Source organism: Oryx dammah, unplaced genomic scaffold, assembly GCF_014754425.2.
Source record: "Oryx dammah isolate SB20612 unplaced genomic scaffold, SCBI_Odam_1.1 HiC_scaffold_19, whole genome shotgun sequence".
NCBI lineage: Eukaryota > Metazoa > Chordata > Mammalia > Artiodactyla > Bovidae > Oryx > Oryx dammah.
In genome coordinates, this window is record NW_024070203.1 from 75,294,245 (window position 1) to 75,320,745 (window position 26,501).

The 26,501-nt window shown below is 41.7% G+C and overlaps 1 protein-coding gene across 2 annotated transcripts; it reads left to right on the plus strand.

The window, feature by feature from the left end:
- Positions 1-1,863: 1,863 nt before the first annotated feature.
- PABPC1 (poly(A) binding protein cytoplasmic 1) lies at positions 1,864-19,572 on the plus strand. 2 transcript variants are annotated; one of them, XM_040260972.1, is made up of 15 exons: positions 1,864-2,594; positions 5,568-5,761; positions 7,378-7,493; positions 9,961-10,100; positions 11,369-11,463; positions 12,035-12,172; positions 12,361-12,456; positions 14,821-15,093; positions 15,481-15,571; positions 15,995-16,105; positions 16,189-16,343; positions 16,891-16,975; positions 17,517-17,647; positions 18,223-18,316; positions 19,127-19,572. In XM_040260972.1, the coding sequence occupies exons 1-14, from the start codon at positions 2,402-2,404 to the stop codon at positions 18,313-18,315; spliced, it is 1,911 nt and encodes a 636-aa protein (XP_040116906.1). In that variant the 5' UTR covers positions 1,864-2,401; the 3' UTR covers position 18,316; positions 19,127-19,572. The 2 variants fall into 2 exon arrangements, with proteins under 2 accessions (XP_040116906.1, XP_040116907.1); XM_040260973.1 differs by lacking the exons at positions 12,035-12,172; positions 12,361-12,456 and having other exon boundaries at positions 19,127-19,369.
- The last annotated feature ends 6,929 nt before the right edge of the window (positions 19,573-26,501 follow it).

The following is a 26,501-nucleotide window of genomic DNA, read 5'->3' on the forward strand; positions in this document are numbered from 1 at the left end:
GTAATGCTTATATTTATATGATTACCAGAGAGCTCATTAGAAGCCTCTTGAGGAAAGAAATTGTCTTTCAAGTATCTTCCTCACATCCAGATGCACTTGGTAGGTATTCAAGAAACGTATGGATGGACTGACCAACTAGAGAGTTCTAATAGAGTGAATGGTGATTTGTCATCTAGGATAAGATCTGTCTTCCTAACGCACAGTCCTCAGTCCCGAGTCTTGCTCTTTTGCCTAATAAACTACATAAGGTAACTTGTTTTCCAAAATATCAGTATTATCCTCTTCCTACCAAGATAGGGGCAAAATAGCACTTATGTGGGATTCTGAAAGTTTAAATTTGAATTAAATGAGAATAAAGTACCCAGTCCACAACCAAAAAATATATTTAACAGGCTTTAAAGTTTATTGAATTAAAGAATGAATTGGACAATCATTTAACTTGAGACCGTTCTCTTAACAGTAAAATAAAATTATTACTTCTCGCTCCACCTTCCACACAAGACTGCTGTAGAGAATAAAAGATGCTAAAGCTTTAAAAATTGTAAGGTACAGTACTACTTTGAAGTGGGATTTGTATGTTGATTTAATGTCTTTCCTATCAACTGGTATTTTTGCAATTGATTCATCACAACTAGCCTTCCTATTAAAGCCCCCAACTAACTCCACAACTGTTGTACACATTTTTAATACTTCGTTTAGACTATTTCTGATTTTGCCTGGTTGCAAGTCTGTGGAACCATGTACGACTGTGACAGACTCGCACTTTGCAGGAAAATATTTTTCTGGAGTCCTGTTCTCTGTTTCACATTGCTGGCAGAAGTAGAACGAAATCAGTGACTCCACCCTAGCATCTTAAGTGAATTGTGATCACGATACTTTAAAAAAGGAAGCGGACAAAGACCTCAAAATAGTTTGCCAAATTAAAATCACGCTGACCAACGACAGCGCCCAGATGGGATACCCGGGAAGAGTCTTAAGGGCTCGGAAAGGAGAGGACCGGGAGTCCGAAGGCCCCTCCGCTCCCCGGTCCTCTATTGGAAACACGATCCGGGTCCAGCGCTGGAACGGTTGCGGGGGGCGGGGGTGGGTGGGTCCCCGGGTGGGTCCCCGAGCGGGCGGCCAGGACCCGCGGCCGGTTGGGGATCAGCGAGCACCGCGGCCGTTGAGGACTCCAGCTCCCAGCAGGCACCGCTTCCGCGGCCGAGGCGCGTGGCGGCGCTGCCCGCTGGGACTCGTAGTGCGGTCTGGTAGGAGAACCGGGGAGCCAGCCTGGGCTCCTTTTCGCCCACGTTGCGGAAACTGGGCCTGGTGGGAATCACGCCGGCCCACTCTCGCCCGGCGGCCCTAGGGGGCGGGGGTGGGGGTGGGGGCGAGTGGAACACGACTGGCAGCGGCGGGAAGAGGGCCCTAGGCGGCCGCGCACGTGGGGGGTAGTTAAGCGCCGAGAAACCCGGAAGCCCCGCGCACCGCCCACCGCCCTGGTGACGGCTCAACGCCTCTCCCGGGTGGAGGTGGGGCAGGGTGTGTGGGAGGAGGGGCCGGCCCACCCGACTCCTCAGAGAGCCGCCCGCGAGCCGGTTCTCCCCTCCACTCCCCTCCCCCACGAGCGCTACGCCGCGCGGAGCCCGCCCACACCCCGGCGCGTGCGCAGAAGCCCCGCCCCTCCGCCCCAGCCCCACCCCCAACACCCGCAGCAGCCGCCGCCGCCGCCACCTCTCCCTTCCTCTCTGCTCTTTTTCTCCTCCCTCCTCCCCCTCCAGCTCCTTGTCTCCTCCCTCTCCGGCGCTGACGCTCGCGTAGGGCCCTGGCGTCAGACGCGCGGGGGCGGGGCGAGTGCGGCGGGGGGTATAAGTAGAGGGTGCAGGAGGCGGTGCTTCCCCTTCTCCCCGGCGGTTAGTGCTGAGAGTGCGGAGTGTGTGCTCCGTGCTCGGAACACACATTTATTATTAAAAAATCCAAAAAAAATCTAAAAAAATCTTTTAAAAAACCCCAAAAAAAATTTACAAAAAAATCCGCGTCTCCCCCGCCGGAGACTTTTATTTTTTTTTTTCCTTCCTCTTTTATAAAATAACCCGGTGAAGCAGCCGAGACCGACCCGCCCGCCCGCGGCCCCGCAGCAGCTCCAAGAAGGAACCAAGAGACCGAGGCCTTCTCCCGCTGCCCGGACCCGAGACCGCCACCCTCGCTCCCCAGCCGGCAGCCAGCAGCCAAGCCTCCAGCGGCAGCGGATCGACCCGGTTCTGCGGCCGTTGAGTAGTTCCCGATTCCGGTTGATTTTTGTCCCTCTGCGCTTGCCCCCGCTCCCCTCCCCCCGGCTCCGGCCCCCCGGCCCCGGCACTCGCTCCCCTTCTCTGACGGGAAAGGTCGCGCGGCCTGTGGCCCTGCAGGCAGCCGTGCCGAGATGAACCCCAGCGCCCCCAGCTACCCCATGGCCTCGCTCTACGTGGGGGACCTACACCCCGACGTGACCGAGGCGATGCTCTATGAGAAGTTCAGCCCGGCCGGGCCCATCCTCTCCATCCGGGTCTGCAGGGACATGATCACCCGTCGCTCCTTGGGCTACGCGTATGTGAACTTCCAGCAGCCGGCGGACGGTGAGAGCCGGGCCCGGCGGGCGGGCGGGCGGCCATGAGGCTCAGGCGGCGGCGGGCGGGCTAGGCCGGCGGGCCCGGGGGGGAGGGGGCAGGAGGGCATGTCACCCCACCCGAGGCCAGCGGGCCGAGGCTGGGGCGTCAGGACCCCGGATCCCCGCGCCGGCCGGGGCCCGCGCCGCCGGCAGCCGCACGCGCGTCGCGCGCCCGGCCACTTCCTTCTCCGCGACCATTTTCTCGGCCTCAGCAGCGCTCAAACTTTAGGGTGATGACGCGCCCGGAGGGTGGGTGAGGTTGGGTTGTGATACCACGCGGCGCCCCCCCCGGTAGCGGCGAGATCCTGGGGAGTGTCGAGCGCCGAGACCCCTTCTCCGGTAGTCGGTGGAGGCGCTCCCACCACCCCCAGGCTCCTGCCGGCGCCCCAGGACGGGGAGGAAGTGCATTTCGTTGCTCGAAAAATACCACGTGTTGAACCCGGTAACCTCCCAGGCCCGAGGCCTGTACCCTGCCGCGGGTCCTGTCGCCTGGGGGAGCCGCGGGGACTTGGAATAAAGTTAATCTGGTGGTCGTCCTCTGGTTTCTGCGACCATTCTCACTAACGTGTGAGTGACTGACGGTTCCAGAAGTGTAAATTACCAACGAGACGTTGCTTTGGGGGTTCAGACAGTTCTTGTAACAGCAAGTTAGAGAGGGGATGTAGATGACCCATCGTTTTCTCAGGCAATTTAGTTTTGATTTTTTTTAATCTAGTAGTTTCGTAGTACTGGTAATTCGGTTTTTTTTTTTCTTTTGTATTTTACCTGCTGAAATCGTCTCTGGTTTTGAAGGATTTTACTTGAAAATGTCGTCCCCAATTTTGACTGTAAAAGGTTGCTTGTGAGTGTAGTGTGTACTAGACCATTATACTTACGTGCTATTCTAGTGGTGATTTACCTATAAAAGTGGTCCAGAATATTCATACATCGTGGGGAATGAGTGAAAAGTAAGGGATTAATTAGTTTGAATATATGAGAAAAAAGATGAAATTAACTTTATATTTTTATAAACAGTTCACAGAAATTCGAATATTTGGCAAATAGGTATGTGGCCTGATGAGTTGCCGAGATTTTTCTTTATAGCTGAATCAATTGGAAGAGTCATTTTCACTTAATTTTATGTTACATTTTTGCCCTTTTTTCCCTTGACTACTTGAATATGTGTCAAGTATTATAAGGAATTAATTTTTGTAGGGAAGGCCTTGAAGGTGGAATTTAAAACTTTGATCTCGTTAAGGAATTGTTTTTGGTCAGTTTTTCACTAGGTAAAGTTAATACTGAGATTTGGGGATGACAGGCTGTCGAGCCACACCAAGTTGTAAAACTGCAGTGCAGGTTTTCTGCCCTTTGCTCTGTAGGCAGTAGTTCCAAATGCCTCTGTAAGGATTCTTCCCAACTCTGATCAAGTTTATCACTAAATGGAAGATCAGGGAAGGTAATTTGAGTGCAGATAATCACAAACTGAAGGGTTGATAGAGAAAACTTGAAAGAACAAATTCTAGAAATGTGAATTTTTGAAACTTAACAATTTTAAATTAGAAAAAATAATTTCTTAGGATTTGAAAAGTTGAACTTCAGGTTACCATGGTTACAGTACACTCACTGTATTATTTTCTATACCAGTAGACTTGTACTGTCACTACTGAAAAGGTAGCATTTTTCCATCTTCAGTTTATTTTATTCCTATATGTATACAAATTATTCTCTTTGCAAATTAAGTGATCTTCCTTCTACTCCCCCCTTATTTTGCTACATCGGTGTAATAGCTTCTGAAAGTGATCAGTTTCCAATTTAACAGGAAAAGGTGACTCATTCAAAAGAAGCTCAAGCAAAGTCAGCTAAAAAACTAGGGGAGCTGAGTAGGTGTGGCCAGTTGATAAATGAGCTGACAGCTGATTGTCACTATCTTCTAGAAACTGAAATTTTCATTTATAGAAAGAAGTGGCCGGAAAATTTGTTTTCTTACTAACTTTACAGTTAACACTAGCATGGCATTTGTGAAAATTGATGTTTCAGAATTTCAAATGGATTGTGTGTGTCCCTTTAGGAACTAGTCTTTTCTACTTAAGAGGATATATTTTTCTGTTTAGCATCCAAACTTCTTTAATAAATGTTTCTTTAATGGTACAGGTGCACATAATTTGATCCTTCATAGACTCTGAACTCAGATTTTGAAATTTTCTAGCACTATACAGAAGTAACTAATCATCAGTTATTAAGTAAATGGTTTAAGATAAAATTGGTTTTATATGTATTAATAGTGAGCTGGACTATTGTAAAACAGGTTATTTAAAAATTTTTTGTTAATAGCTAAATATGCTCAACTTCACATTAGTTTTTGAGGGCATGACTCAAATGTTTCTGAATGGATAAAACCTTTCCTTTTTTTTTAACATGGTAGCAGGAAGTGGAGCCATGAGTCACTGAAATCCCCCCAGTAAGTCAGGAACTTGTTTTAGAAGGTGGGCTAGTTTTTGTGTAATACTGACAGGAAGAAGCAGTAAAGCATCTTTAACAAGTAGTAGGGAATAAGTTAAAATGCTTGAAAGTCAGTAAACTGCTCTGCTTGTGGATAATCTATAGTTGCTTTTAGTGTCTTTTTATATTGCTTATCAAGCAGATTGTGAAGGGGAAATCTGTTTATATAGTTAACTAGGAACTAAAGCGCTTTTAAATTTCATGGCAATTAAAGGAAGAGATTGCTTCAGAAATATATTAGTTCTAAACAATATGTCATCTGTTAACGGAAATTTGGGATTTCTTGATACTTGTCTTTGTGTTGTATGATATAAACCTAGACTGACAGGTATAAGGTCCAGCCATCTTCAGTTTAAAGAGGTAGAGGGGCCATGTGCTCAATTATTCTCTCCACAGTAGATTATATTAAGTAGACTGTAAAAGTTTTGAATATTATTTACTTTGAAAATGTCCTTCCTTGCAGCGGAGCGTGCTTTGGACACCATGAATTTTGATGTGATAAAGGGCAAGCCAGTACGCATCATGTGGTCTCAGCGTGATCCATCACTTCGCAAAAGTGGAGTGGGCAACATATTCATTAAAAATTTGGATAAATCCATTGATAATAAAGCACTGTATGATACATTTTCTGCTTTTGGTAACATCCTTTCATGTAAGGTAAGCAAAAATGTGATAAGTAAACATAATTTACTGTTCATGGGGTTCTCAAGGCAAGAATGCTGAAGTGGTTTGCCATTCCCTTCTCCAGTGGACCACGTTTTGTTAGAACTCTCCATCATGACCCATCTTGGGTGGCCCTGTGAGCCACAGCATGGCTCAGTTTCATTGAGTTAGACGAGGCTGTGGTCCATGTGATCAGTTTGGTTAGTTTTCTGTGATTGTGGTTTTCAGTCTGTCAGCCCTCTGATGGAGAAGGATAAGAGGCTTATGGAAGCTTCCTGATGGGAGAGACTGGCTGAGGGGGAAACTGGGTCTTGTTCTGATGGGCAGGGCCATGCTCAGTAAATCTTAATCCAATTTTCTGTTATTGAGCAGGGCTGTGTTCCCTCTCTATTTGATCTGAGGCCAAACTATGATGGAGGTAATGAAGATAATGGGCAACCTGCTTCAAAAGGTCCCATGCACGCTCGCACTCATGCACTGCTGAACTGCCCCCAGCCCTCCAGCAGGCCACCAGTGACCCACACCTCCACGGGAGACTCCTGGACACTCATGGGCAAGTCTGGGTCAGTCTCTTGTGGAGTCACTGCTCCTTTCTCCTGGGTCCTGGTGTGCACAAGGTTTTGTTTGGGCCCTCTCAGAGACTGTTTCCCCGGTCCTGTGTAAGTTCTGGTGGCTCTGTGGTGAGGTTAATGGTGACCTCCTCCAAGAGGGCTTATTGCCCCCAGAGCCCCTGTCCCACTGCAGTCCACTGCTGACCCGTACTTCCACAGGAGCCCCTTAAACACATTTCTGGCTCAGTCTGTGGGTCCTGGTGCACATGATTTTGCCCCTCCTACCGTCTTGCTGGGCTTCTCCTTTGCCCTTGGATGTGGGGTATCTTTTTGGTGGGATCCAACATTCTCCTGTTAACTCTTGTCAGAGCCTAAATAGGCCCCAAAGATGAAAGTTGGATAAGACAAGGTGCTTGCTGTTACTGAGCACACAGTCATCTTTCACTAGATTATCAGAAACCAAATTTGGAAAATAATTGGAAACGCTGGTGTAGGTCAGAGAACCCCATGTGAAATACTTAGTTCAAAACAACAAACTATGCATGGTGGAATTTGTCTCATAATAATAGGTTATGAAAATGAAAATTAAACGAGTGATAAAAAAGTTTTTAAGTGATAATAGTAAAAATATATCTAGAAGTTTCTCTGGAGCTCTTGTGGGTAGTGTGAGCAACTGAACTGAACACTTACTGCAGTGTTGTAGCTGTGTGCTTAGTTGCTCAGTCTTGTCTGACCCAGTCCTTTGGACTATAGCCTACCAGGCTGCTCTGTTCATGGGGTTTTTCAGGCAAGAATACTGGAGTGGGTTGCCAACCCTTTATCCCCGGAATCTTCCTAACCTAGAGATCAAACCCCCATCTCCTGTACCTCTTGCACTGCAGGCACACTGAGCCGTGGGGAAGCTACTTGTTTATTCCTTAAGAGAGCACCTGTGCTTTCTGTTAATGGATATCTTTATTTCCCAAATACCAAGGTTAGGTAGCTGACAAGTTATCTGAACATTGGAAAAATCCTAAATCAATAGTAAGTAATGAAAAATTGGTATACACTTTTCCCTAGGTGGTTTGTGATGAAAATGGTTCCAAGGGTTATGGGTTTGTGCATTTTGAGACACAAGAAGCAGCTGAAAGAGCTATTGAAAAAATGAATGGGATGCTTCTAAATGATCGCAAAGTGTAAGTATAAATATGAAGTTAATCATACGTCAAATCTGTTTTTAATAGTTAAAATCAATTCATCCATTTTACAAGAAATATTTGTGCTCAAAAGAGGTAACAGCTAGAGTGAAAATTAATAAACCATATCTTGGTAGATTTTATAATTTTTTTTTCCTCCATATTTACTGTAACATACAAATAACAGTGAATTAATACAACTGGTCAGCATTCAAACCGAAAAGAAAAAGGAAAAGCTAGGTATGCTGAAATACAAAGCTTTCCCAGAAATAAGTGCATAGTTGAAAAACTAAGAAATACAGGCAGAAACTTAGTCATAATTCTTAAGGTAATAATTAGCCTATTTTACATTCAAAGCTGGGGCTAAAATGATTTGCCTATGTTTTACATGCTGGTATGACAGATAAACTGGGATACAAATTGGTTGGATAGATTCAGAGCCCAGGGTAGCTCTTCACTTGGCCTTGTTAGTTGCTCAGTTGTGTCCTAACTCTGTGGCCCCCATGGACTGTCACCTGCCAGGCTTCTCTGTTCAATGGACTTCTCTGGGCAAGAATACTGGATTAGGTTGCCATTTACTTCTTTAGGGGATCTCATGACTCAGGGATCGAACCTGGGTCTCTTGCTTTGCAGGCAGATTCTTTACTCTCTGAGCCACCAGGAGTTCTTTACTCCTACAATTATTATAATTGTGACAGTTTGACTCCCTTTTCCGTGTAAAGATAAATCAGAAATAAATCAGAAGTCTTCATGGTTTATCTTTTCTGAAGTAAACTTGTTCTTAAAAGTTGAAAATTTTAAAAATGATGATACTGATACAACCTCTGTAAGACTTTCTGCTACAGGTTGTAAAAATACAGATTTTTATGAGCCCAAAGAAATTACAAATATCAATTTTCTTGATCTTCTATGCCAGTGGATTTTTATCTGGCCAGATTCAGCCTTGAGGTCATCTTGTAAGTGATCTGTGGGTTCATGTTGCCATGTAAACTGGGGTAATGGCACACAAACTGGGTTTGGTTCTTAGAAGTCAGCTACATCACTCTTAAATCTGTGTCGGGTGGCATGGTCAGTCTGTTCATGGAGGACTCGTGCACGTGGTGTTAGCTGTTTGAGTTCTGTCAGCTGCAGGGTTAAGGAAAGATTTGGAATATGTCAAGAACCTCGTATGTCTAAGAAAACCAGCAACTTCTCAGTGTAAAGAATGTTTACAAAGGATAATTCTTAAAGTTAGTACATCTTTAGATGAAGAAAGTGTTCAGCATCACTAGCATTTACAGATTAAAATGTCTTTGGCCTGCCAGCAGTGGTTTAGAGGAGAAAATGGCTACCACTGGTGATGGCCTAGATTAAAATAAGAACTTGATTTATTGCTGTTTTCTGAGTATAAAACGATATAACCCTGTTTTGGAAAGCAGTTTGTAGGTATAAACTTAAGGTCATTTATATAACCTTTGAACTGCTGTGATTTCTACAGTGCAATCCTAAGAACAAGTAACAGTCTTGTAAAGTTAAGGCATTATTTATAAAAGCAAAAAGTTGTGCTAGCCACAATGGAATAATGTTCCCATTGAGAACACTTATAAAACTAATTGCATGGAGAAGCACCACTGTGTGGGAGGAGGGAGATGAGGGGGATTCTAAGAAAATTAAAATCATAGTCATCTTCTCTGAAGAGAAATTGTGCTAGATAGACTTAAACACAGAAAACAAAAAGACACACTAATATTCAGTCATGTTCCGGGTGGAATTGTCTGAGATGGATCTTTGAAGTGAAGTGAAGTCGCTCAGTTGTGTCCGACTCTTTGCGACCCTGTGGACGATAACCTAACAAGCTCCTCTGTCCATAGGATTATCCAGGCAAGAGTACTGGAGTGGGTTGCCATTTCCTTCACCAGGAGATCTTCCCAACCCAGGGATCGAACCCGGGTCTCCCATATTGTGGGCAGACGCTTTACTTTGATGTTATTCTCGTATTCTGTAGTGACACACAGACTACTGTTACACTGCGGAAAGCCTTAATTTTTAAAACACTTTTGTTAATAATGTCACAAAGAAATTCGTCCTAGGCTGTTGGGTGTATGAGCACAGAATTCAGTAGCGTAAATTTCTGTTGTGGAAGAAGCCATGTTGGAACAGCAGTGATGAAAGTTTTGTCTCTTAACTGGCCTGCTCCGTGTGTACTGCCATTTCTTTGCGTTTCTGGATATAATCGTAACCCAGGTTAGCTAGAAGGACAGCAAAGGAGTATATTAGGAAAAATATCTTTTTTTGTGGTTATAGTTGGGAGGTTTGTTATATTTGGTGCTTTTATTTTTTCACTTAAGACCCTATTCTGTTTTATAGTGTGCTCTTTATTAGCAGTTCTGAAATTAGCAGTGACTACTACAGAATCACCTATCAGGCTTAATTAACCTGAACTTCATAAAGTAGAACCTAATTTTATAGTTCTTACATATTTTATTAGATTTGTTGGAAGATTTAAGTCTCGTAAAGAACGAGAAGCAGAACTTGGAGCTAGGGCAAAAGAGTTCACCAATGTTTACATCAAGAATTTTGGAGAAGACATGGATGATGAGCGCCTTAAGGATCTCTTTGGCAAGTTTGGTAATGTGTCTGAATTAAATTTTTATATTCACATTTTGTTAATTTTGGATAATATACTAAAAATAAATGAGACTTCATGGTACTTAAATTTTGTAGTTAATTTGGATTAAGCTACTGATAGTCCATTATACTAGCATATAAATAAAATTCTATCCAGTTTAAAGGTTAATAGCCTTGCGTTAGCACAGTAAGTTGTGACTGTGTAATTGGAACAGACTTTAAAAGGTTTTGCCATGTTAAGAAATTGTGCTGGATTTATGCGGTAACAGATCCCATCTCATCAGAGGCATTGCATGTGACACAGCCAACTTAGGTTGGAATGTAATCTTTAATTATGGGTTAGGAAAGCTGGCCAGCTTTAGGATATTTATTTGGCCAGTCTCAGCATCATGTTTGAGCAATTTAAAATAATAACTTTGAACGATCCAGATTTTCCAGTGAAGTGTAACCAGTCTCACTTGAGATAGGGTGTAGCTAATCAGAAGATGGACCTGACATGGTACTCCTGGAGATGTTTTGCTTGCCCTTTAACTTTGCTTTCCCTTCTGGTTAACTTAAACAGGTGTCCTGTTTTTTTTAAGAGCATTTCAAATCATAAAGAATTAGGAAATGTAATAATTTACTATTGCCAAGCTGTCATGCCACAATGAACCCTCTAAACAGTCGTATCTGTGCCCATAAATCTTGCAGATTCGCTATAATTAGATGTGATTTTTTTTTTTAATATAACCTTTTCCCCCACCTACCTAAAATAATACCCAGTTCAGCTAAGTCTATTTTATTGAGCGGGTTGGTGGGGGAGAAGTGTGTCTTCAGAAACATGCCATCTCTAGGTACTTCTGTTTTGTCTTCCCCAAAGGTCAAACCCTTTGTTTCCTCTACTCCCTGTTGAAAATCAAGTGGGCCAAGGCTTAAGGAATTCTTAAGAAAACAAGTTTTAGAACAGTGCATCTGTTTTGTACTAAATGCTAAGAATAAATTAACTTTGTCATTTACATTTGTCTGAAACATACCTCCTTAAATGGAAGGAGGAATATTTTAGAGAAAGAGTTTACTTAGCTTCTTGGAAGAAATAAAGGGTCTTTGAAGAGAATGTTTAGTGCTCATGCTAGGGGAGAGGGTAGTTAGAGGAGGAATAAATTTCTGGAGGTTTGGAATTTTTTTTAATCCCCATTTTTATGGTCTTTTCTGCACAGCTTTGTTGAAACTTGAAATGTATAAACTAAACGTTGTATGGAATATATTTGAATCATTAAATTTTTTTTCAGGACCTGCCTTAAGTGTGAAAGTAATGACTGATGAGAGTGGAAAATCCAAAGGCTTTGGATTTGTAAGCTTTGAAAGGCATGAAGATGCACAAAAAGTAAGACTTAATATATAATCATCAGAGGCAATGTGGGTTTTCCGTATTTTATAAGAAGTGGGGGATATAAAGTAGAGTTGCTCTTGCATCGAAATACACAAGCATACCGCTGGCTATTCTACATGTTGTTTCCACATGTATTGTTGTGAATTACTCATATTTCGTGTATTAGTTTTGAGAGTATCAGTTGAACATCTACATTATGTCTTAAGACCTCCCTGGTGGCTCAGATGATAAGGCGTCTGCCTGCAATGTGGGAGACCTGGGTTCAGTCCCTGGGTTGGGAAGGTCTCCTGGAGAAGGAATTGCCAACCCACTCCACTGTTCTTCCCGTGGAAAATCACATGGACGGAGGAGCCTGGTGGGCTGCAGTCCATGGGGTCGCAAAGAGTCGGACACGACTGAGCAACTTCACTTCCCTTCACTTCATTATGTCTTAAAACCTCAAAGTTTAGTTTTTGTGGTGGGTCCATCTTTAGCTTTTATCATCTAACAGATTTTTTTTGTTGTTAAAAAATGAACTTATTAGTGCAAGTTAGTAATTAAAATTTTTGTGTTTTTGTTTGGTAAGGCTGTGGATGAGATGAATGGAAAAGAGCTCAACGGAAAACAAATTTATGTTGGTCGAGCCCAGAAAAAAGTGGAACGACAGACAGAACTTAAGCGCAAATTTGAACAGATGAAGCAAGATAGGATCACCAGATACCAGGTTCATTTTTTTAACTGAACAAGTAAAGCTAAGGAGTGAGGAAACCTATTCTATGTTCATTTCAGTTACTGCCAGGTAACTGGAGGGTTTGAGACGGGAAAAGGAGAGGAAACATGGGATAAGCTAATAGGAAGTATGTTTAAGTACCACTGTGGTTTTCTTTTTCCAAATTTTTTTTTTTCCCCAAGGGTGTTAACCTTTATGTGAAAAATCTTGATGATGGTATTGATGATGAACGTCTCCGAAAAGAATTTTCTCCATTTGGCACAATCACCAGTGCAAAGGTAAAGCATATGATTGATACATATATTTTTTTTAAGATTTGAGAAAAAACATGCCCATGTGAAAGTGAAGTTGCTCAGTCATGTCCGACTCTTTGTGACCCCATGGACTGTAGCCTACCAGGCTCCTCCGTCCATGGGATTCTCCAGGCAAGAGTACTGGAGTGGGTTGCCATTTCCTTCTTCAGGGATCTTCCCTACCCAGGGATTGAACCCGGGTCTCCCGCGTCGCGGGCAGATGCTTTAACCTCTGAGCCTGTGTTCCCTGAAAAGCATTTAAATGGAGTATCGTACGTACATCCATTTATTTTGAATGTATGAAGCAGCATGCATGTTTTACAAAGGAGAGTCTTTATAAAAAGTCCTTTTTAAAAAGAAGTCCTTTGTGGATCACTATATCACTGTTGGCAAGGAGATTAAAAAGTTTGGCAAGAATTTATTCTGAGAGAGGAGGTCATTATGTTAATTTGATAACACTCGCTGAAAAAACATTGATCAAGACAGAAAGGTGACAACTCCATGCTAAAGTCTGGCAAAGGACTTGGTTGGCTGTCCCAGATATTTTCCATGCTTGTATATTTACTGTATGCATATAAACTTGTTATAAAACAGAGTCGTAGTATACCTATTCTGCAGTGTCTTTTTATTTACAGATCTGGTTACATATTTATCTCAGACATTTTCTCATTTTTCATTAAGGGCTGGCTATTCATGGTATATAAGTGTACCATAATTTATTCTGCTGTGCCCATATTGGACATTTGGGTTACTTGCGTGTTAACAGTATTAGACCTACCATTCTTAACATCCTCATATATCTTTGCACACATACATACCAGTATTTCTGAAGTCCTAGAGTTGAAATAGCTGGTTAGTGGGTATGTATATTTAACATTAATATGACAGAATTGTCCAAAAAGGCTGAACAAATTAAATTACTACTAGTCTTGTCCAGTTAGTAGACAGTGATGCACATCTTTTTAAATGAGACATGCTATTTATGTGTTTACTTGCTTAGCCTGTTCTTTGCCTGTTTTTACATTGCGTTGTTATTGATTTCATAGGGAGAATTTCATGTCAGCTCTTTGTTTTATATTGCAAATGTTTTTTCCAAGTCTTCCATTTAGGACTTGGGGGTCTTGTATCATCTTAGGTTTTCCTTGTATTGTGCATTTTTTGTTCGGAGTCAGAATCTATCTGGCAATTGGAATTGTTTCAATGTGGTGTGACTATAAGCTCTACGTTAATTCAGAATTATCCCATTGTATCATTTAACTAGATGGTCCAAAGTCCATCTTTTACCCACTGTTTTAAAATGTAAGCTTAACATCCCAAGTTCCCATACTTGCATGGGTATATTTCTAGACTCTTTTTGAGATGTAATTGACATAAAACATATTCAAGTGTAAAACATAGTTGTTTGATAATTGGGTATACTGCAGAGTGATCACCACTAGATAACATATATTACCATAGATTAAAAATGTTTTTTTCTTGTAATGGTAACTTTAAAGATCCGCGCTCTGCAACTCTCAGATAAGTAACACGTATTAACTATAGTCCCCACACTGTCCCTATACAGCCTATTCATTGCGTCCCTAGTCATTGCTTCCCTGTGACTTTAGGCCTAGGAGTTTGTACTTTTTAACCACCTTCATCTGTTTCCCCAAGTCCCCTGCCTCTCTGGCAGCCACCAATCTAATCTGTTCTCTGTATCCCTGAGGCCAGTTTTTTTTTGTTTTGTTTTGATTCCACATTTAAGTAAGATCATGAATCTGTTTTATTGCTCTTTTGTTTGTTCCTATATCACCAGCATGATGTTTAATACAGATGTATAGCATGCGTACATGTAGGTCTGCTGAGTAGTTCATTTCCTTACTGCTTGTTTAAAAAATCTTTGGAGTTACTGTGAAGTTTCCTGAATGTTTATACCCCAATATTTATGGCCCTTGTGGTTGTGAATGTGAAATTTTAATTTTAAAATGAGACTCAACTGCTCCCCACCCCCAAAGAGTAATAAAGCATCTCGTCAGCTTGTTAGAATAGTTAGATTTTAATTTTGCATTTTTCTAAAGTTTTTACTAAAATTTAGTAGGCTTTGAATGTATTTAGAAATTAAACCTTAATATTGAAAATCTAAAAACCTTAAAGTTTCTGTTGTGTCTTCGCCTCTTTACTTTTGCTTGGCTAGGATAATGCATACATGTGGTTTACCCTTAGTATTTGGATATTAACGGGAAAATTGTGGGGAAAAAGGTGAAAGTATTGACAGGCTTAAGTGTGAGGTGGTGACTCTAGTTGATACTGGTTTTGTGCCTCATCCTTCCATTGCATTAATTGTGTGGTTTTTTAATTTTCTTTCAATAGGTTATGATGGAGGGTGGTCGCAGCAAAGGTTTTGGTTTTGTATGTTTCTCCTCCCCAGAAGAAGCCACTAAAGCAGTTACGGAAATGAACGGTAGAATTGTGGCCACCAAGCCATTGTATGTAGCTTTAGCTCAACGCAAAGAAGAGCGCCAGGCTCACCTCACTAACCAGTATATGCAGAGGATGGCAAGTGTAAGAGCTGTGCCCAACCCCGTAATCAACCCCTACCAGCCAGCACCTCCTTCAGGTTACTTCATGGCAGCTATCCCACAGGTAGGTTCCAGAAGAGGACAAAAACTTCATGAAGGCTTTCCTGTTTGGTCACCTGAAATGTTTTGTCATCCTCCCTCCCCCCCAAAAAAGAAGAGTAAAGTCTTAAGATGAAAACATTGCGATGTGAATTATGATTGGATATGAAAAGTACTTAAGAGTGTGCATGCTATGTACTACTAAGTCACTTTAGTCGTGTCTGACTTTGCGACCCTATGGACTGTAGCCCACCAGGCTCTTCTGTCCATGGGATTCTCTAGGCAAGAATATGGGAGTGGGTTGCTGTGCCCTCCTCCTGGAGTGTGAGGACCTGTTAACTATTTTGAACATGCATAATGTGTTGTATTATCTGCTTTTTCTATGACTGATACATTTGCTTGCTTCCAACAGACTCAGAACCGTGCTGCATACTATCCTCCTAGTCAAATTGCTCAACTAAGACCAAGTCCTCGCTGGACTGCTCAGGGTGCCAGACCTCATCGTAAGCTATTTTTTTTTTTTAAGTTGCAAAGTATTTGAACTAAAAAACATAAATGAGTCAAATTAGCTGTTATATCCAATGGTATATTAGCTGTTGCTTTCCGTAATTTACAGTTACGGGTGTTCATTTTGGGCATCTTTAGCATTTTGTTCTTTAAAAAGAATCTTAAAATGCTACTATGTATGCTAGTTTATTTTTTCTTTTTATCACAAGTTTGGGAATGCATCCAACTCCATATTTTTATGCTCTGATGTGAAGTGGCATAAAAGTCTGAAGAAATGGCAGATAGGAGCCTAAGCTTTTAAAAAATATACTTGTTTATATTTGGTCATTTTTAGTCTTTTGTGCAAATCTCAGCTCTGAAAAGGCAAGATGAACACTGAGTTTTTCCCAGTTAATGTGTGTTCATATCTTTAAACATAGCATTCCAAAATATGCCCGGTGCTATCCGCCCAGCCGCTCCTAGACCACCATTTAGTACTATGAGACCAGCTTCCTCACAGGTTCCACGAGTCATGTCGACACAGCGTGTTGGTGAGTCTTAACCCTTCCCATAAAAGTTGGTCTCCAATTGGAAATACAAAGATAAATACAAAAAAATGTTTTTATTTTTTTAGCTAACACATCAACACAGACGATGGGTCCACGTCCCGCAGCTGCTGCAGCTGCAGCTACTCCTGCTGTTCGCACCGTTCCACAGTACAAATACGCTGCGGGAGTTCGCAATCCTCAACAACATCTTAATGCACAGCCACAGGTCACCATGCAGCAGGTGTGGATTTGATGGCTTCTTTATGATAAAGATGACAGTCCTTGATTGCAAAGACTTTGAGGACAGGTGTATGATGTATGAGAGCTTAAGCTATCTAGAACATCTTGTTGAAGTCCCCCTAATGGCTAGTATGTAAAACTATATGCTATACTCCAGGAACTAAAGCAGCATTTTCCCTTCCTGAATTGCATATGTGGTTTGAGAGTTTTATTTGGCATAGTTGTAAGAAAGGGTGAAATAAAGTTTAGTTCGTGAGATTTGGCTTACCGTTTTTCTGCTTTTTTGACCCCTGGGACCAAAATTGTGGTTGATTATACTAGAAGTATGGTTCCAAAGACTACTCCAGATAAAGAAAATTCAACATCCCTGTGCTTACAATACTTGAGCACTTAGGTGTTAATAGCCGCCTTAGGCTGCATTTTCTGGTTCACTCAGCTTCTCCTGTTTATGTTTAGATTATAGTCTTTATCCGGTTATTTTCCAGTGATGACTATGTTTGTGCTTGCCATTACTTTTGTACTTAGGAATTTTCCCATTTTCTTTCTAGCCCGCTGTTCATGTACAAGGTCAGGAGCCTCTGACTGCTTCCATGTTGGCATCTGCCCCTCCTCAAGAGCAGAAGCAAATGTTGGGTAAGTACCTTTGTCCCACCTGGTCAGTTACAGTAAGAGACTAGAAAATAGGAAGACACTTAGACTGCCTTTGCAACTAAAAATGACAGCTAGGGTGGCGGGATCTGAATTGGTATGAATGATTACCATGGCAGTTTGTCTGCCTAACTCATTAAAAGCCTGGAAAGCTATTAAAATGTTGCCTTTGATGGACAGGGTAATGGGGCAGGACTTGCCAGGTTCCTACCACATTTTCTGACGGAGGAGTTTGAAATTTGAACCAAATGAGTAAGCCACTTTGATTTTGACTGAGCACAGATTTAACACATAGCTTCATTTCATCTTTTTTTGGCAAACTGATGCTTTCAAGAATTAATTGCCTTGTGGTATGATCTTAATCCATTTTATACTGATCGTCTCATGAAAGATACTGAAATGGTGGATTATGGGTTCGCATTTATTTGCTGTATACGAAGGGTTCATAAACCCCAGTTTTACTATAGTAGATGCCTTAAAAAATTTTTTTTTGATTGAAGGAGTTTTTGAATGTTTTTGTTCCTAGGTGAACGGCTCTTTCCTCTAATTCAAGCCATGCACCCTACTCTTGCTGGTAAAATCACTGGCATGTTGTTGGAGATTGATAATTCAGAACTTCTTCATATGCTTGAGTCTCCAGAGTCTCTCCGTTCTAAAGTAATTTAAATTTATCATTTACCTACCAGCTTCTTATACTACATGTTCCAGAATGTTTTGTAGAACATTTATAAGTTCTTTGTACAAGTCACGCACAGTTCTAAGAGCTTTATAAATATTAATTGAAAATCCTAATAACCTATGGTTCTGTCATCCCTATTTTATAGACAGGAAAACTGAAGCATAGAGAGGTTAAATAATTTGCCCGGTTGCTCACAAAGCAGCTAGTGAATGTCAGAGCTCGCTTTCAGATCCAGTCACTGTAATTCCAGCATCCATTAACTCTTAACTGTGCTCATCTGTATTGAAGAAAGGGATATTTGCTGATATTTCTGAACTTTGGGGGATTTTTGGTGGGGAGAAGGAAGTACAAGAGGTTAATAATTCCAAAACAGTGGTGGAATAGAGCCCAAAGGATACAGATGTATAGTTGGAATGTGTTTTTTTCTCATAACAGTCATTAACACCTTCATCTGAGGAAAGGAGTTTGCCTTTGTTGGACATTTGTAGGTTGGCGGTTTGAAGCTGTATTCTAATTATTGTTTTTCAGAACCAGTTTGTTTTCGTTTTTTCAGGTTGATGAAGCTGTAGCTGTACTCCAAGCCCACCAAGCAAAAGAGGCTGCCCAGAAAGCAGTTAACAGTGCCACTGGGGTTCCGACTGTCTAAAGTGAGCCTGCCTCGTGTTTCTTATTCTCACAGTTTGAGCATGTATTGAAACGTAGCAAAAACTCATTTTATCACTAATCCAAATGCATTTCAGTTTTTCAAAGAGAAGTAAAAATACAGAGGAATTAACTATGTGTTACCCTGTTATAGACTTGAACTTTTGAGATCAAGACCCCTTCAGACATTTTGCATAGTAATTTGTGTTAAATTGCTGTAACGTGGATTGGCCCAATGTAGATAGCTGAAGGACTTTCATAGCTTAATACATTTTCTTGGGTGGCAGTGATGAAGTTGTTTTTTGGCCTCTAATAACTGCCTTTCATTACCCCTAAGAAATAGGGTGACGTAGCTGTGTGGCTAGAGCCAGGTGTGTACAAAGCTTTCCTATAAAATAGGAAGTAGCTGGGGCTGTGCGGGTCGTGTTCCGTGTTGAGGCTTCTCTGCCCCGCTGCCACCATGTGAGAGCGGCTGTGCAGCTTGGGAACGAGCAGGGGTGGCTGTGGTTCACAGAGCTTTACAGAGACAGGCCCTCAACAGGCTGAACTTGGCTGAGGGCTTTCATTCTGACAAGTGCCAGTATTGGTCCTCTTACATTTGTTTTTATTAAAATACTTGACATAACAACATTGTGTAAATTTAAGGTGTGCAACGTGTTAATTGGATACATTTATATATTGTAAAATATGACTGTCATAGCTATAATTAGCACGTCTGTCACTCAGGTAAAGGTCCTTTTTTTTAGTGGTTGGAATCATTATGTTCTGTGACTTACATTTGATGATCATAATCTCTTTTTCCCCCACATTTACAGATGATCAGGGACCATGAAAAGAAACTCGTGCTTCACCGAAGAAAAATACCTAAACATCGAAAAACTTAAATACTATGGGAAAAAAAACATTGCAAAATATAAAATAAATAAAAAAAGGAAAGGAAACTTTGAACCTTATGTACCGAGCAAATGCCAGGTCTAGCAAACATAGTGCTAGTCCTAGATTACTTATTGATTTAAAAACAACAAAAAACACAAAAAAATAGTAAAATATAAAAACAAATTAATGTTTTATAGACCGTGGGAAAAAGAATTTTCAGCAAAGTACAAAAATTTAAAGCATTCCTTTCTTTAATTTTGTAATTCTTTACTGTGGAATAGCTCAGAATGTCACTTCTGTTTTAAATAACAGAATTGATAACTGAGCAAGGAAACGTAATTTGGATTATAAAATTCTTGCTTTAATAAAAATTCCTTAAACAGTGCACAGTGATGTTATGATATTTTATTTCTCTTTGTTTATTTCTCATTTCTCTTTGTTTATTTCTCTTTGTAATTGGCTTGGGAAAATAGGTGATAGTTGAAACTGACGTTAAGAGCCTCTTTCATAACAAAGGCACTGATTGTTTTTCAGAAGTTTATTAGGTTAATGGAAGAAACAAAAACCATGTCTCTAATGCACTTTATGAAGTCAGATTTCTATGTGAGTTCTTTTGAGATTATATGATACGTTAAGGTTTCTAGGCTGGGAGATAGCTTTTAAACTATCACTTAGTGGTATAAAATAGTAGTAACTACTGTGTTTGCTGGACAAGAGGGTGTAGATAAAATAAAAATGATACCAAAAACTAGTTATATTAAGTATACTTAGGATTAGTTTTAAGCCTTAATTTTTTAGACTTGTAATTTGACTTATTATTGCGACTTAACTGTGTATAATACTTTATCATCGAAAGTACTTTTAAATAATGAAGATAATAGGGCTTCTACATTGAGAGAAATGGATTTAAAATACCAGGATTGGGGCCCAGGGCATACATTAAACAGGTATCCCTGACAGTTTGTGTGCTTTAGAGAATGATCTAGTTTTAACTCTATTTCACTCTCGACACAACTGCCAGAGTTTGCTTTGTGAGTTGCATATCTGATTATCACCGTGCTAGAATTACCTCAACTGCCTTGCCTTTGGGAGCAAGTAAGTCTGTCTAAAACCTTAGCTATGACAGTGCCAGCCTTCCCTGCATATTGAAGCCTTAACCATGCTTCTGTACCTGGAATGCATTTCACTGTATTCTGAAACTCAAGATACAAACCCCACTTCCTGCCCCATGGCTTCTATCATGCACCTAGTAGGTATTATTAACAGTGATGATTTTGTATTTAGCCTGACTATAGTCCTACCCTGACTGTGAGATGAAAACAACTTTTATGAATCATGAAAGCTTTATCAGGGATATATCTCAATTTGAATATAGAATGGTTCAATCCTTCACGCTTTAAAGGAGCCTCTTCTGAGATGTCTCGAGCTAAAAGCTCTCCCAGTTGAAAACCATTCCAGATCTAGAGTTGCAGGTGATGGTCACAGACGGTAGTTTGCTTTGTGTGAGATAGCTAGAATTCAGTATTTCTTGTGTGATACAAAGATAAATCATTTGATTTTGAAATGTCTGTTTTCTTAGAGGAGACAACAAAACAGGTAGATGTCTGTAATCTACTTGTAGGAATTGACATGGGAAAAAAATCTTCATTGTTTGATTGTGTAAGTTCACCTACTCAACCAAAAGTTACTTGTCACCCACAAAATCTTTGTGCCAAACAGATTTCAGTCATCTGTGGATAGCACAGAACGTTGAAAAATGAGTCACCTGAAATCCACGTGTTCCCAGCAGAACTAAAAGTCTTATTTCAGCTCTCAAAAACAAGTGTCCTTTTCAAGGGCTGTTTGTGCCTCACTTTGACATTTGCGCTTGTGTGTGTGTATGATTTTACTGTTTAAATGGCCCCTGTGGAGAAAATGTAAGTTTTATTTGGGCATAAGTTATAGAGCTGTCAGCTGTGGGTTCAGTGTTACAATATATATTAAGTAAGATGCCTTTAGGCAGAAACACAAAGCCGTGTGTCAATTGATGAAAATGTGATAGGCTCACAGGTACCTAACTTATTTCCCCTAGGAGCAATGACTCAGTTATTTACTAGTTTCAGTGTTAGAAAGACTTCACAAAACAATCTTCATAGATGATAACTGACTGCTGCTGATAAGTCACTTCAGTCGTGTCCGACTCCTAGTGACCCCATGGACTGCAGCCCACCAGGCCCCTCTGTCCATGGGATTGCCATTGCCTTCTCCGGATAACTGAAAGTGAAAGTGAAAGTGAAGTCGTGTCCGACTCTGTGACCCCATGGACTGTAGCTCTCCAGGCTCCTCCGTCCATGGGATTCTCCAGGCAAGAATACTGGAGTGGGTTGCCATTTCCTTCTTCAGGAGATCTTCCCAACCCAGGGATCGAACCCAGGTCTCCCGCATTGCGGGCAGACGCTTTAACCTCTGAGCCAGACTAGTGTCTGATAAATGTATGGCTGGGCTTGCCTGGTGGCTCAAACAGTAAAGAATTTGCCTGTGATGTGGGAAAAACCTGGGTTCAGTCCCTGGGTTGGGAAGATCCCCTGGGGAGGGAGGGCATGGCAATCCACTCCAGTATTGCCTGGAGAGCCTCTAGGCTACAGTCCATGGGGTTGCAAAGAGTCGGACTTGACTGAGCACACCCAACTTCATGGAGGATTTGAAACGAAGCACAGTGAAGGATACTACCATATCTCATACGGCTCACTTATGGCTGCCTCTGTTGGCAGGTAGGAGATGATAATAGCTACTTGGAAACTGCTTTTTTAGCTTAGACTCTCCTTTTCTGTAGCATGCACACTAAGTTGCATGGCTAAAACAAGCTAACGTATCTTGTTTACAGGATGCTACCTTTGATTATACCTCTACCAAACTAACGGATCACAGTTCAGTTCAGTCGCTCAGTCGTGTCCGACTTTGCAGCCCCATGAATCGCAGCATGCCAGCCCTCCCTGTCCATCACCATCTCCTGGAGTTCACTCAAACTCACGTCCATCGAGTCAGTGATGCCATCCAGCCATCTCATCCTCTGTGGTCCCCTGTTCCTCCTGCCTCCAAGTGAAATTTTAGAGAGTACTTTGAAATTTTCTTACTCTTTTGATGTAAACCCATGGTCCCTATTCATTTGCAGTGAGTAAATGAAGACCTGAATAGCTGTGCTTAATAAGTGCATTCTCCGTGTAAGACCAGTTCTCATGGAAATGATCAGGTTCGGTTTTCTGTCCACAATTTTAAGTTTGGGGGCAGAGTGGATTTGTTTCTTCAACAAAGATGGTGGTGATGGTAGTTTAGTTGGTAAGACTCATGATTCCATGATCTGTAGCCCATTAAGATCTGTACATAATCTGTAGTCCATGGAATTTTCCAGGCAAGAATACTGAAGTGGGTTGCCATGCCCTCCTCTGCAGTTATTTTCCTGGCCCAGGGATTGAATCCAGGTCTCCTGCATTGCAGGTAGATTTCTTTACTGACTGAGACGCCAGGAAAGCCTTAACAAAGTTAGGAATGCATGCAATTTACTTTGTTACTGCAAACATCCCCAGAAAGCCTGAAACAGTTTATTCATTTATTAACCTAACATACTCGCTGTAGAGAAGAAGCTCTTCATGTTGGAAGGTGAGAATATTTTTTTAGATTCCACAAAATACATAGCAACAATTGATGTATATATGAGAAGGTGGATATGTGACTGGTGGTGATAAGGTTTTGTTTCTGTGTACTCCCAACCTCAAGTAAGAAAAATATGTTGTACTTGGAATATTTTATTCTGATATTCAAATCTCTAAGTAAACATGCCAGACTGATATCCAAAAAGTCTTTAATCATCCCCCAAATGTTGATATTTCCCAAACCATTGAAATCAATCTAAGATATTTTGACCATTTTTTTAAAAGTAACAGCATAAAAAGTTCTAAAAATGTAAAAAAATGAATCAGATGCTTAATTGTATGCTAGACACGGGTTTTTAATTTGTTATAGACCTCACTTTTTGTAAGTAACCACTTAACAAATGTTGGTGATTATTTACAATACCGATTATGATACAGTTATAATTTGGTGGAACAGTAATTACGGGCAACAACAAAAATTGTGAAATGAGTGAGGAATGGAGATTGTGTGCACTGAGCAGTTATGGGCACCTGTGTAGAGCAGGGATTCTTAAGATGGGTGGAGCATTTGAAAAATCAGAATGTTTTAAACACTGAAAAGCTTGCTTTTGAATATTGAGCAAGTGCTACCTGTTGACTTATCAAATGAACTCTACATGTACTATCTCATTCAGTTCTTAAAACCATTCCTAAATTAGATTCAATCATACATTCTCATTCTACAGGTGAGGAAACTAAAGCTTAAAGTTTCATGACTTTCCCAAAGCACATAGTAAGTGGTCGTGAAGCTTGGATTTGAATCCAGATCTGCAGGCTCTACAGTTTCTGTGTAAACTGTGTAGAACCCAGGTCTACGGGTCCTTAGGGTCTGTGTAAGCTGTGTAGAGCCCAGGTCTACGGGCCCTTAGGGTCTGTGTAAACTGCCTATGAACTATGAAAAAGTGAAGTGCTATAAAATCTCAGATGCTTAGGCTACCTTCAGTCTGGGAGACAGGAGGTGAGGAGGTGACTGGAGATATCAGTGCTTGAGAGTAAGGCGAAACAAAGATGCTTTTCTGTTGTCACATTTTAGGGCAGTCAAGAGAAAGTCATTATTTAGTATAATGAAAAAGTACATCTTTAACCAAGCTGAGCATATTTCCAAATCAATCTTTTGAGCATCTTGGACTGCCTGGGAACATCAGACATTTCTTTTAGCAACCCGGTGATCATTTTTCTGAGTTTGTTCATATTCTCATTCTAGGTTCCCTTGGAGTTATAAATGGACTTAAGCAAAACCTTTTAATTCCCCTAAGAGTTTTCGTAAAACTTGTGGAACTCACCTTCTGACCCTGTATTTTATTTCTTTGCTGTGCATGCATGCCAAGTCACTGCAGTCACGTCCAGCTCTTTGGGATCCTATGGCCTATATCCTGCCAGACTGTCCATGGGATTCTCCGGGCAAGACTTCTGGAGTGGGTTGCCATTTACTCCCCTAGGGGATCTTCCTGGCCCAATAATCCGGAACTCCTATACATCTCCTGCATTGGCAGGCAGATTCTTTACCGCTGAGCCACCTGGGAACATACCAACCTTTTCTCAACAGTTATTAGCAAATAGATAAAATGCTAATTGGCTGCTGCTAAAGAAGAAATTTCCAACAAGTTGGGTATGTTTTATTTAAGTAACCTGCTGTTAGTAAGTAGCAAAACCAAATCTAGAACTCCAGGATCTCTGACTTGAGTCTGTGCTATTAACTTTCATTTTAGTTTAGCTTTTATTTCTCTTGCTATTCCTTTTTGCTGAAAAAAACTCAACAGGCAAGAATTCTTTGTACTACCTTTCCGAATTACATTAATGGATAACAACTTTTAAAAACAGAGTCAGAGATCACTGAAGTGATGTCAGAATCATGATCTAAGTCCTTCTTTATCCTTTTGAACAACTAACCAGACCACAAGAGAACAGAAGTGCCTCTGCACGTTACACCAAAGGACACACCAGCCCACCTGTGCAGAGAGAACAGGTTTTTAGTAGGTTGTGGCTCCAAGGGGTACGGGAAACCTACCCTGCCCACCACCACTTGCCATGGATTGGGGGGAAAAGAGCCTGCAGGGTGCAAAACCGGGTGGATGGTGGATATCCACCGGCAAGAGAGAGCTGGTGGAAGTCTGCCCCGGGAGATTCCAGCCTGCCATCAAAGCAGCATAGACACAGATAAGTTTGGAAGAGGGAAGAACTCACACAGGCGGCCCCTTTCCCAAGGAGGGCACAGCAAGGGGCTGGGCTTTTTGTGACAGCAGTGGTCACCTCTAAGGCAGAGGAGGTGGAAAGTCGTGACCTCACTCATGGAGGAGGTAGGTGGAGAGCAAAAGTGATGAATGAATGCCCGGCTACCACAGTTGTGCAGGGTTTTAGCTGGAGAAACCCATCTCTCCAGCAGCACCAGATTTCTGAGGACAGACCTCCATGACTGGAGAGGGAAAAGAAAGGTAAGGATATGAGAGCATTGAAGAGATGCATTTCCTGTCTGTTTCAGGACTTCAGCAGGTCCACCCACAAACCTCTGAGAGTATTCCACTCAAGGCGCCCCCCACCAGGCTGTGGGTGGGTACTCGTTGCTCCAAGTGACAAACCCACCTACACCCCACTCTACTGCCAACTCCTTGTCCACATTCCTGAATCCATCCCAAGACCCAGCTCCAGCACACACACAGGTGCCCAGATACAGGTCAAGTTCAGTGAGCAAGAAAGAAAGTCACAAACGAGCTTTAGAGCCACAGTCTGAAATTTTCCATTTCAGAAAGAACTAATAGCCAGCCTGTTGAACTCCAAAAACTAGAGAACACAAAAGCTCTGTTAAGAATGTAGGTGGTTCTCTTTCACTGCGTCATGTCTCTTTGCAACCCTATGGAGTGTAGACCACCAGGCTCTTCTGTCCCTGGACTTTTCCAGGCAAGAATGCCAGAGTGCGTTGCCATTTCCTCCTCCAGGAGATCTTCCCAACCCAGGGATCAAACTTGTTTCTTTTATGTCTCCTGCATCGGCAGGCAGATTCTTTAACCACTGTGTACCTGGAATGCTAAGAAGGTAGCTGCTGCTTCAATTGCAAAAGCAAGAGTGCATACCTACAAACATGAATACTTAAGTCTGGTATCACAAAAATAAAAATAATTCACCACCAACTGAACACAAGACACACAAGGTTGCAATCTAACTGATAAAGAATTTTAAATAGCTTGAATGAAAAAATTCAATGAGCTAAACTCAAGGGGCTTCCATGGTGGTTCAGTGGTTAAAAGTCTGCCTTGCCATGCAGGGGATGCTGGTTGGATCCCTAGTCTGGAAAGATCCCACATGCTGCTGAGCAACTAAGCCCAAGCACCACAACTACTGAGCCTGGACTCTAAAGCCTGCAAACTGCAACTACTGAGCCCATGTGCTGCAGCTCCTGAAAGCTGTGTGTCCCAGAGCCCATGTTCCTCCTCAAGAGAAGCCCTGCAGCGAGAAGTTTGTGCACCACAGCTAGAGAGGAGCCCTTGCTCACTGCAGCTAGAGAAAAGCTGTGTGCAGCTACGAAGACCCAGCACAGCCAAAATTAACTCAAATTATACATATATACACACACTTACCTATGGAAACTGATAATTCAATGAACTCAGGAATAAAATTAATGAACAGCAGTTTTTAAAATTAATTTTTATAT

Coding starts and splice junctions, on each gene's coding strand:
- PABPC1 (XM_040260972.1), top strand. CDS start 2,402: ATGAACCCCAGCGCCCCCAGCTACCCCATGGCCTCGCTCTACGTGGGG. Junction 15,572..15,994: donor TCAGGGTGCCAGACCTCATC/GTAAGCTATTTT, acceptor CTTTAAACATAG/CATTCCAAAATATGCCCGGT. Junction 16,976..17,516: donor AGAGCAGAAGCAAATGTTGG/GTAAGTACCTTT, acceptor TTTTGTTCCTAG/GTGAACGGCTCTTTCCTCTA.